Source organism: Corylus avellana, chromosome ca10 (genome assembly GCF_901000735.1).
Source record: "Corylus avellana chromosome ca10, CavTom2PMs-1.0".
NCBI lineage: Eukaryota > Viridiplantae > Streptophyta > Magnoliopsida > Fagales > Betulaceae > Corylus > Corylus avellana.
Window position 1 is genome coordinate 18655096 of NC_081550.1, and position 11782 is coordinate 18666877.

The 11782-nt window shown below is 35.9% G+C and overlaps 2 protein-coding genes across 3 annotated transcripts; one reads left to right on the forward strand and one right to left on the reverse strand.

Moving 5' to 3' along the window:
- The first annotated feature begins 3584 nt into the window (after positions 1-3584).
- LOC132163074 (small polypeptide DEVIL 13-like) lies at positions 3585-3908 on the forward strand. Its single transcript, XM_059573271.1, has one exon. The coding sequence runs from the start codon at positions 3585-3587 to the stop codon at positions 3906-3908; it is 324 nt and encodes a 107-aa protein (XP_059429254.1).
- Positions 3909-6589: 2681 nt separating this feature from the next.
- LOC132163547 (laccase-2-like) lies at positions 6590-11287 on the reverse strand. Of its 2 annotated transcripts, XM_059573867.1 has the most exons (8): positions 11146-11287; positions 10704-10789; positions 9421-9582; positions 9153-9304; positions 8631-8875; positions 8409-8537; positions 7358-8314; positions 6590-6917 (listed from the first exon to the last, which is right to left on the reverse strand). In XM_059573867.1, exons 3-8 carry the CDS (start codon positions 9553-9555, stop codon positions 6787-6789), a joined length of 1749 nt encoding a protein of 582 aa, XP_059429850.1. In that variant the 5' UTR covers positions 9556-9582; positions 10704-10789; positions 11146-11287; the 3' UTR covers positions 6590-6786. The 2 variants fall into 2 exon arrangements, with proteins under 2 accessions (XP_059429850.1, XP_059429851.1); XM_059573868.1 differs by lacking the exon at positions 10704-10789.
- Positions 11288-11782: the final 495 nt, after the last annotated feature.

An 11782-nucleotide genomic window follows, 5' to 3' on the forward strand; every position in this document is an offset into this window, starting at 1 on the left:
GTTGGCCGGCCCTTGAAAGACCACAAACTCACGGCCTAGCTACTAACTGGAACTCAATCAACCCACATCGGCCTAGAGAATTGGGGGCTACTAGTGTACCTTGGCCCCATCGGCCCGTCTACCCTGACACCCCCATCTCCGAACACAGCCAAACCCTCCACTACTAAAGAGCTAGCTTGCCTGTCAAGGACACCAAGGCTAGCGGGCCAAGGAGAAGCTCGTTAGCTTGGCCTAAAGACCTACCATGTTTTACGATCAAGATATGTACACCTATGCCTTGATAGGATGCACCACAACTAATTCCCCCTCTCACTAAGTTAGATAACGGTTTTGGCACGCCAAGAAACCTCACCGGCCCAATATCCGCAAAGTGAGCAAGGGGGGTGGAGGGAAATTATCATGCCTTCAATAGCATTTGAGCCAAAGTCCCAAAGCCCTACCAAAGAAAGGTGGGAACGAGTCGAATGACGAGCCTATATAAGGAAGGGAGGACCCTCCACTAGGTATGCATTCATATAATTAAACTTTGTCCCTCCTACGTACCCTTAGTAACCTAAGCATCAGAGGTGGCTCTGCTGGACCTTTATAACCTTCTATCTTCTTTTTAGCTTTCTTTTGATGCTTGGCGTGTGTCGTGTGGCGATTGTATCAACAACTTATATCTTTAGATATCCTTATATTCGATCTTCTTCATTTAAAGTGAGATTGAGAGGATCCATTTTATGATTCAGTTTAAATTTCACAAATCTAATTGTATATATGTTGCCACATGGTGTATATATATATTGTCATGTTATTAATTTAAAAATTTTAAACAATATAACACCATATATATACACTGCTAAAATACAACAAAACAAATTTTAACAGTAAAATAGATGTTCTCCATTTCAAATGACTTAATAATAGGTTCCTTGATTTTATGGCTTCGTAAAAGAATAATGTGCTTTAATTTTTGGGATATCATTAGATTCATGGTTAACTAATGTTAGACGGTGCATTTATGGGTGCTTAAAAAATTTAGGTTCTAATTTATGTGACTTAATAATAGGTTCCTTGATTTTATGGAATCGTAAAAGAATAATGTGCTTTAATTTTTGGGATATCATTCATGGTCTGTTTTACCTGTGAACTTCTTTATTTATCGATCTGTTCTTTTGAAATATTTAATTGTTAAGATTAAACCGTACTGCCGCTAATCTTATTTATTGATTCAAACAATCTATTGGGGTCAAATCTTCTTTTAACGATGATTCAAATATTCTGTAAAGGTCACATGGAGATGGTAATTTCCTTGAATTTGTTGTTAATGTTCACATTTCATAAACAAAGACTTATAAGTTGCTTATATATATATGTATGCATTTACTTCTTGCAGAGGGGTGGTTTCTACATGTGCATATTGTTGTATTACGGCTTATTTTGACTAGTCAAAATCATATAAAAAAGATACTTTTTTTTTTTTTTTTTTTTCTTTCAATTCTTTCGGGTTGTAAGATTCCCTCCCTCATATTCTCCCTCCCCCCCTTTTGTTTTCATGACAAGAAAACTCTAAAGGAGAAAAAAAGAAGGAAGCTAATTTGAAATCAGATACTCCTAGCTATAGTTAAGAATTTATAACTTATAAGATGCAGAGGAACATATATACATGAGTTCTCTAGAAGAGTACATTTGACCAACACTATAAATGATCTAGAACTATGTCGAAAGGATACCCTCTGCAATCTTTATGATAAAAACTTGTTAATTGAAGTGTCCCCCCATCAACATTTAAGCCAAAATCAAGACTCTAGTTTCTGCCACGCACATGATGGGTTCAACAAGCACCTTAATTTAATATGGACAAAGTTTTCCTTCTAATTGGCCGGGATGGAGAAAATTCATTTAATTCAGTCTATTAAATTGACGTATGTCTTTAGAGCACATGATTCTCACATGCATTTTTAAAAATGCAAGTGCACTACAAAAATTAGGCAAAATAATGACATGTGGAAGGTGACATTTTACTATTAAAATGACTCATAGAGGGGCCATTTTCTTAAAATGATCCCATTCTAGAGCGTTCCTAACACATGTTTTTGGTAGTTGTGAGAATCGTATACTCTGTTAATCTTATTAAGAATATGCTATAAGGATAAATGTCAGTTTAATAAATTAAGTTGGAGTTGAATGAAAACTTTCTCCTTTATATTGAATATTTTGAATCTAAGTGATAAATCAGATTAATTGAATTAAAATTTCTAGCAATCTGACTGCTGGTCCGAATAGTTGCATGTGGATTTGTATCTATAGTACCTCCAACTTAATACTTACCAATTTGATTGTTTTCGAAACCATGTATACAGGCACATGGAGGTATATTTGGGTATGGTAGTATATGAAACATGGAGAGAGAGAGAGAGAGAGAAAAAAAAAAAATCTACAATCATTTATCTAGGAGATTTTTTTTTTTTTTTTTTTTTCATAGCTTATCTTGGAGGAAATGTTTTTTTTTTTTTGACAGTTTATCTTGGAGGATTTAGGTTGAAGGGTATACGAATGTATTACTGAATAATGGATAGAATTAAAGTTCTTTTAATGGGTCATAATATTGCACCATGCTACAGATGTATATATTATTACATAGTGAATATATTATTATATATGTCATTTATAAATTTTAATAGTTATAATAAAATAATTTTTTTAACCATAATATAGTTCTTTTCTATTTCACTTGAAAAGATCCTTGTCCTTTTCTCATGAGTCAAAACTCATAAGGCTGACCCGGCCATTAAGAGAAGGTAGTAGGGAAATAACAAAATTAAATGGAGAAATATTATTTTCCAAAATAAAAGATTGATCTCGTCACCTACTTGCACATTATATGATTTAATATGAAATAGAATAAGAAGGTTTGGACGGTAAACGGTCCTCTTCTTGACCAGGGGTATCTTTCACCGAATAATTTATTTATTTATATCATATTTATGTTGTTCATACCATGTGAATTATGGGAAAAATATACCCTTTAATATGAATACGTTTGTGCTTTGAAAAATGCTAAAATATTGTATTTTTTTTTATTATTATTATAATTTTCTTAAAAACTTACGTAAAAATATCGTATCGATCAGCGGAAATTAAAATGAAGTGCCACCTTGTAACGTCTAAATAATTCAAAATAATGGCGTGTGTTTTTTTGCAGAACAATGGGCACATGAGAACCAGCTAGCCGCTGTCCAGTGATGACTGCATGCCCCCCACACCCTTCGAAATATGTGTGATCTTAAAAGTTTATAATGGAGCACCGTACAAGAGCCATGGATCTCCCCAACGGGGAAATTCCACGAGAGGAAATTATGTTAATGTAAGGAGCAGAAATTGAGAGCTCACAGAACCAGCCAATGGGATGGTGCCACGATGGCAAAAAAAGTGTGACACTGTAACCTTAGACGACCACATGGGAACTGCTATAAGTAGCATATATGAATGAGTGACTGAATGCCCCTGCACAGAAGAGATTTGAGGAGAGAAAACTGGAAAGATTGTCACCGTTCACCAGCTAGCCACAGATATTGAGATCAGGCAGGCGGCAATATTAGATGGATGAGATATGGAAGCTACCAAAGAAGGAAGATTCAACGTCTTCTTCCAAGTCTCTATTTGCAAGGAGTTCTTCAATAAAAAGCTCTTCTTCTAAATCTGCTTTCTCCCGGAGTTATTCAACGAGGAGCTCTTCTTCAAAGTCGCCTCTCCTGAGGAGCTTTTCCCAGAAAGCATCCTCTCCCAAGTGCCCTCTTGAGAAGAGCTCTTCTTCCATCAGCAGAAAGTGTAGTAGCCTGGCAAAGGAGCAGAAGGCCAGGTTTTACATCATGAGGCGCTGCGTCGCCATGCTCGTCTGTTGGCACAAGCATGGTGATTCTTGATACTTTTTTCCCTTCTTTGTGCGGGATGGGTCATAAATTTTCTTGCCATCCGATCAAGAAGAGATTGGTGTCATATTTTTCATTTACTTTAGATTCAATCCCTTTGTAATTACAATTGAGTTGATGAACTACAAAGTTTTACACATTGAAAGGAGAGAGAGAGAGAGAACATCAAACAGATTTTCACTTACAATATTTCCTCTGATGTGTTTGTTTTTTGGTATTTTAAATCAAATCTCAACACTATATATTTGTTTCCCCCACTTGGAGTGGTGTTAGGTACTAAATTTCATGGCCTTTTTCATCATTTTGTTTCCTTTTTTTTTTTTTTCTTCTTCTTTTTGTTTTGATGAGAGAGAGATTCGCTTGGGCTGTTGAAACTGCCAATATAATATAAGACATTGTTAGTATTTGGATCTGCATTGGAAATGCAAGCCACCTTTCCACCTTTGAGAAAAAGGGAAGTGGAGTGTGGGTTCTCTTAAAAGTGACACCTAACCAAATTAACTTATTCCTCGAAGGGTTTTGTACACAGTGTTAGGGCTCGTTTGAGTGTGCATTTGAGAAGTCCAAAAATATATTTAACACTTAAAAAGTCAGTTTGAAAAAAAAAAAAGGTATCTGTTTGATAAAAAAATTTGAAAGCACTTTTAATGATTTAAAAATGGCCAAAACGCACTTTTGAAAAAAGTTTAAAAATAAAGCTTTTACCAAAAATGTTTTCGACTTTAAATTTCAATTTCTCAAACACAATTCCAAGCATACTCTTAGTAATATTAGAAAATAGTTAAATTACAATTAATATTCTTTAAAATTAGTCATAAACTACAAATGGTCTGTTTAAGAGTGCGTTTAAGGGGTCTAAATGTGTATTTAACCCTCAAAAAGTCCGCTTGAAGAAAAAAGAACTCGTTTGGTAAAAAAATATAAAGAGTTTTTAAGGGTTCAAAAAGCCAAAATACACTTTTGACAAAAAAATATTTTTTGACTTAAAATGTCTATTTCTCAAACACAATTTCAATCCCAAACATGCCATAAATAGGTGATAATTCATATTGGCAGAGTGGAAAATGGAGCACGACAGCTAGGCTCACCTTGGGTCCATGTGTAATGCTTGGGTTTCACATAATGAAAAGACTATCCCACAACCCACTGGTGGCCACATAACTTGTGGCAAACGACGTGGATTCAATGCATCATGAAGATAAAAATCCGACATCAATCTCTACTCGTGCTCGTCCATCCACAACATGTCTTGTCATCCCATAATATTTCAGCTCCAATTTCTTATCAATCCATACAGAGAAGCATATATATGATTGTTGATATTCATTAGAAAGTATCTATGGCCCTCAATTTTTTACACATTCCGCTAATTCAACACAACATTTCTGATTCATTTAATTAAATGGTTTTGATTAGAGTTGATCTATTTAGGATTGATAGTTTTTGATACGATCTGCGAATTCAATATAAAATCATTGTGTTAGGGTTAAGGAGTGACCTTTCATTAAATGAGTAGTATTAGAGTTTACCTATAGAGTACTATACTGTTATATATATACCTACGTCTCGACATAATTTATCCAAACCCGATACGAAATATTTAGGGCTAACAATTTTTTACACGTCTCTTGAACTCGACAAGAACCCAACACAAAATTTGGTTTCATAATGTTTCAATAAGTAATTCCTAATAGCTATATATGTCCCAATTTGATATGTTCCTCCATAGAATGGGAGGGGGGACCACCAAAAGGATGATCCATCAACATCCCTGGATGGACTTGTGTCAGAACCGAGACCATAAAACAGAGGAAGCATGGTTCCCCTCGTGTCATCCAAATTAGACCATTTCATCTTTTTTTTTTCTTTTTTTTTCCCTCATTCTTGTGTGACAGGATGAGAAGAAATATCTAGAAATATCCTTCCTCTCTGCAAGTTTGTTTTGGCTTGAATGTTGATTTATCAATACAAAAGCAGAGGAGCCGTGGGACGTTTTTGAATTATGTGACAGAAGGATGATTTGGAAGTGACCTAATTAAAACCTTTTTGTTGAAATTAGATCCATAGTTTAATTTTTAATGGGGTATTTGAAATCCTATGTACTGATTTTAAAGTGGCGAAGTTTGATGTGAACTAAAATCTATCATTTGGTGGGTTACAGTTGATCAATTACATCAAGCTTAGCTTAAATTGATAAAATAAAAACATTTAATCAGCTTGGTTAGAGAGAGAGAGAGAGAGAGAGAGAGAGAGGGGGTTCATGAATGAATATTACTATTATTTAGTTAGGCACCAACATAAGCATTGAAATCCTGGATAGTACAAAACCTCAGAGAGAGAGAGAGAGAGAGGGTTCATGAATGAATATTCTATTATTTAGTTAGGCACCAACATAAGCATTGAAATCCTGGATAGTACAAAACCTCAGAGAGAGAGAGAGAGAGAGAGAGAGAGAGAGAGGGGTTCATGAATGAATATTACTATTATTTAGTTAGGCACCAACATAAGCATTGAAATCTTGGATGGTACAAAACCTCAGAGAGAGAGAGAGAGAGAGAGAGAGAGAGAGAGAGAGAGAGAGAGGGTTCATGAATGAATATTACTATTATTTAGTTTAGGCACGAACATAAGCATTGAAATCCTGGATAGTACAAAACCTCCTCCCCCACCCTTCGTTTTTTTTTTTTTTGGTTATTTTTCAGTGGAGGACTCTAGAAAAATCTCAATAGAGGCAAACCAAGCACACATTTGGCTCAGTTCCAATGTGGGCTTTGGCTACTCTTTGAGTGGTACTACAATATTGCAAAACATAACCAAAATAAATTAGAAGAAGATAAAAGGGTTATGTTGCATAGTTGCATTCAATCAAAGATCAACACTTTGGAAGATCTGCCGGTGGAGGAGGCAGCTTCTGATTGGGGAGCTTCCCATCTTGCACAATCCAGGCCATTCTTAAACCCCAGCTCAGATGGACATCGAAGTGGCAATGCATCAACCAAACCCCTGCTCAATCATCATCATAACAATTTCATCAAACACCTTCTACATCAGGCAGAATTCATGCATTTCTATATAACTATTACCTTTTGCATCCTCACCAAATGGTTGATTAGTGCATTATACGAACTTGAAATTAGGTAAATTAAACTCAGTGTAATTATAATGAAAAGACATTAATATGTTAAAGTAATGATAATTAAGTGATTAAATTTATCTATTCCTATTAGCTTAAGTTTTTGGGATAACTGATAATTTAACATGATATCAGTCAACTCACCATCTATTTAAATTAAATATTACACGTATTGAGCCCCATCTATTAAAAGAGAGTTTTAGTCAACATGTGAAAGGGAGTGTTAAAATAATGATTAATTGATTAAATTTATCTCTTCTTATCGGCCTAAGTTTTTGGAATAACTGATAATTTAATATAATATACTCACCTGGGTTGTCTGCAAGGAAACGAATGGCAACCCAACCGCCGGAAGGCACACCAACAGTATTTCTTTCAGCAGGGTCAACAACGTTAAAGTTGGCAGGATCCTTGTTGGGATTAAAGTTTCCGAAACCTTGGCCGACAACATAAAAGTTGAAGCCATGAAGATGGAGCGGATGGCTCTCAGCACCCAAAATGCTTGTGTCCTGCAACACTACTTCAACGCTAGTATTAAATGGTAGAACTATTGCTTTGGTTCCATTGCTCACAACTGTATTGTTGGGTGGAGTGCCGGTGTAGTTGAATGGTTGTAGGGGAACACTTGGAAAGTCAGTGGTGTAAATCCCATTAGATTTCCCGAAGAAATGTGCTTGGAGGAGTGCTGTTGTGGGGAGAATAAAGGAGATATTGTTAATTGAAGCTGCAAATTTTGAGCTGTTGTTAGGCCCTTGGCAGGTTTGGTTTTTGGGGCACGGGTTGCTTCCTAGGCCTACAGTGAAAAAAAATCGCTTTTGGACCGTTTGGGGCACGTTGGCAGGGAATTTAGCGGTGGCCAAACTTTTAAATTTTCTTGTAAAATTCATGACGAAGGAAGTGGCATTGAGGGCAGGGAGAGCTGGTTTGAAATGTGGACGCTTGTTGAAAGCCGACGTGGAATTGTCGTACTCAAGAATGCCGGCAACCGTGGAATTATCAAAGGTCCCTAAGCCGGTGAAATATGGTCGAGCTAACATGAAGAATGTGGCGTTGGGGTCGTGGGGTTTTGTCTTCAGAAGAACGTTGGTGGTCTGTCCTGGTGTGATGACCAATACATTGGTCGTGAAAGGCTTCACGTAAATTGCATCTGCTTCAACAACGGTTAGGCTGTGGTTTGCTATGCTGAAAAAGAGCTCGTCATTGAGTGCAGCGTTAATCAAACGGAGGAGATATGTCTTCCCTGGCTTCACCTTCAGCCTGAACGTATCTGCAAACCATAAAATCGTTGGCTAATTTTTAGTGTTGCGTCATCTCATTTGTATGACAGGCGTATAGTATTATCTCAATCTTGAAGTACGTACCTTTTTTAGAACAATTGTACAATGGTCCGGGAAGTCCATTAATTGTGTAGGCATCAGAGACATTTGGGCCGGCTCCGGTCTGAAGAGCTTGCTTAATTACTGCCTCTGGATCGACATTCCACCACTCTCCTATAATTATAGCCATATAGTTTGATCATGTTCAATTTGCATATCATAGAAGATAAATTCTACGTCTAAAAAATTGTTTTTTTTTTTAGTTACCAAATATGATGGGGACTTCCTTGTAGGGTTTGAGAAATGGGTAGGATGCATTTTGCTTAGGGAGGATGATGAGGGGTCCGTAGACAGTAGCTCTTAGCCATGAGATGTGGGCATGCCAGAAAAGAGTTCCTCTTTGGCCAACAATGGTGAAGTTGTACACAAAACTCTGCCCAGTTTGAATAGGGCATTGGGTTATATATGATGGCCCATCAAACCATCCGCTCTGTAGCTGTCTGATTCCATGCCTATATTTTTGTCATCCACCATTCAACACAAGTATTAGGAGTTTGTGAAATTATTTCAACACATTAAATATCAAGGAAACTTAAACATATATATACCAACACGAAAACATTTGGCAATAAAGTTATTTATAAACTGATATGACTGTCCATAATTAATGAAATAATTAAACGAAAAAATTGACTTCAAATTATAAATTATTTCTCTAATTATGAATTTTCCCATGACAATTTTTTTTTTTTGTTCAGTCTACCTAGAAAGCTGTACATGGTATCGTACCAGTGGATGGTAATGTTGTTTGGAACATGATTGACCACCTTAACGACCAGTCTGTCTCCCTCTCTAGCAATAATTCGAGGGCCAGGGAATTTCCCATTGACTGTCACCAGGCTCTTTGTGTGGCACAATCGGGTGACATTTTGTAACCTTATCTGGAAACAAAAAACAATAACAAAGTAATCAATACTTAATAAAATCATGTTTTATATAAACATGTAAACAAAAAAAAGAAACAAAAACAAAAAAGCTGAAAGAAGTGGAAAAGTACATCAAACTTGTAGTGCCTTGTAACGCCTGCATGCTTTGCTTTAGCAACGGCAACATCAGGAAAGAGGCAGAGAAAGGCAATGGCAAAGAGAAAAGCCACAACAACTGCCGGTGATGAAGGAAGAGAAGCACCCATTTTTGAGTTTCAAATGCTTTACTTCTTCTATAGTTGGTGGAAAGACAATAAGAGAGAAAGGATGAGCTGATCGATCCGCAGTGTGATTCATGAAAGCATGTGAAGGCTGGTTTATATAGATGATGATCATCATATATGACAGTCGTTACGTGCATTTTGGTTGATTAGGTAATCAAAGTTTTAAGTTTTTAAAAAACAAGAGAATTGTACCAACTGTTGTTGGCCCCGTCTGGTCATCTTCACTGTCACCTGGAGTGTCAATAAAGTTAATTTATTTTTTTCCTTTTTTTCTTTTTAATCATTTTTACCCCCCGCCCCTAGTTAATTACCTCATAGCTAGGACATTAATGCATTAGGTGCTAGCGGTTTGATTATTCTATTAACATTTCTTTGGAAAATATTCATTGTTTATTTCTTAAAGAAAAAGAAAAAAAAAAAAAAAAAAAAAGGGAAAAGAGAATATCTAGAAGACAAAGAGAACTCTAAAATTAATGCTAGCCTTTTTGTAGTTAAATGGTATGAGCTTTTGGGATTGGAAGAAAAAGAAAAAAATATTCTAGAAAAAAAATTTGCCAAAATATTTATCAATGGAGTATTAGTTAATTAAAGGACTTAATGAATCAAATAGCTAGCCATTTTCAAAGTTATATATAGTCCATGATATCTCTGTCTCTATGTATGTACTTCGTCAACACATTTCTAATCTGAAAGGGAAAGAGCCCATCCAAAACCCCAACGGTTAGATTGGTGACCCGGTACAAATTAATCAAAGGATTACCGTCTTCTCAAGTCACCCACACTCCTTTTGAAGTGATTTCAAGGCTCATGTTCTTTATCTCATTTTCATGGAAGACTCAAATGGGGTATGCCTGGTTGGTGACCATGGCTCCTATTGGAACAGTGGCTTAAATTTAGGAAATTGTTTGAAAGAGAAGGACATTTGACCCGATCGACTTTCTCTTTAGCAAGAAAACCAATAATGATGGGGGTTTTGGGTTGTTGTTAGTTTTTTAACAAAAATAACCAAACTAATCGCTGAGGCTAGCTTGATGATGAAGTTGAATCAACAGGGCAGCAATATTTCCTTTTTTTTAATCTAAACGGGCTTCTGAAGGATTTTACTTCATGGCCAAACAAATTTACTTTACTGAGTATCAACCTCTACCCACATATGTAGTTGCACCAACTACTCTCCTTTTGGGTTACTCCTATCTCTACGATCTACCCCTCTTACCTGCAATACAAATACAATACATCAACTACTACGAATATATATATTATTATATAAGCAATTCATGTGCGTCTTGAACGGGTTACATTTGTTAAAATTTTTGTTTTCTGTCGACTTAAGCTTTTAGGACATTTAATGACGGTTTAACAAACCCAAAATATAAATTCGTACAATTTTCACTTTTATGTCACATAAGAACATTTTTTCAAACAAAAACAAAAAATACCGACCATCCGAAATACATTAATAAACATACCCTATATATATAGTTCTTGATGAAGCTGAAATCATCACATAAAAGTTAACACATTGTGTATTTATTATTGGGAAATAACCCATGCAATTAATTAAGCACATACCTGTTAAATATATGGTAGTATGATTGTTGAAGCTCGAAAGCAGGAATTTGTAATCTCAATGCAGATAGTAAGGAAGAGCAATAGGTGAATTGTGTCCACACAAAGCTAGCTAGTTTTAAGTTTTATGACACATTTCCTTTTTATGAGAATTAGGAGCTCTAGCTATATAGCATACCACAAGAGGTCTTTAGCCATGCATGACAACCTCTTTTTAAGGAAACTGAAACCTTATCCTTATCTTACTGCTGTCTGTTTTTTCTTTTTCTTCCGAGCTTATCCTTAAGATAATGAAAAACCAAATCAACTTATCAGGTATCTTGTAACAAAATCGAACGTCTACTGTCTACATATGCATGCATTTATAGTCCATGAGTAAAAACGGAAAGGAACATTTAATGCTTTCCCCTCTGGCGCCTTTAATACCCGAATCTTGTTGATCCTTTTTTGTTTTCTCACCGAAAAAGATTCTCTCTATTTCTTTTAGATGGCCACTCAACTGACACACGATTCTTGTGAGCGAAATCGTGAATTTGGAGTTTATCTGAAATAAGTCACAAAGTGACTTTGTCTTGAAAGGGTTTTAAAAAAAAAAAAAGACAGATTCATGTGCGACCGGCGGGGAATTCAAGCTCATAGC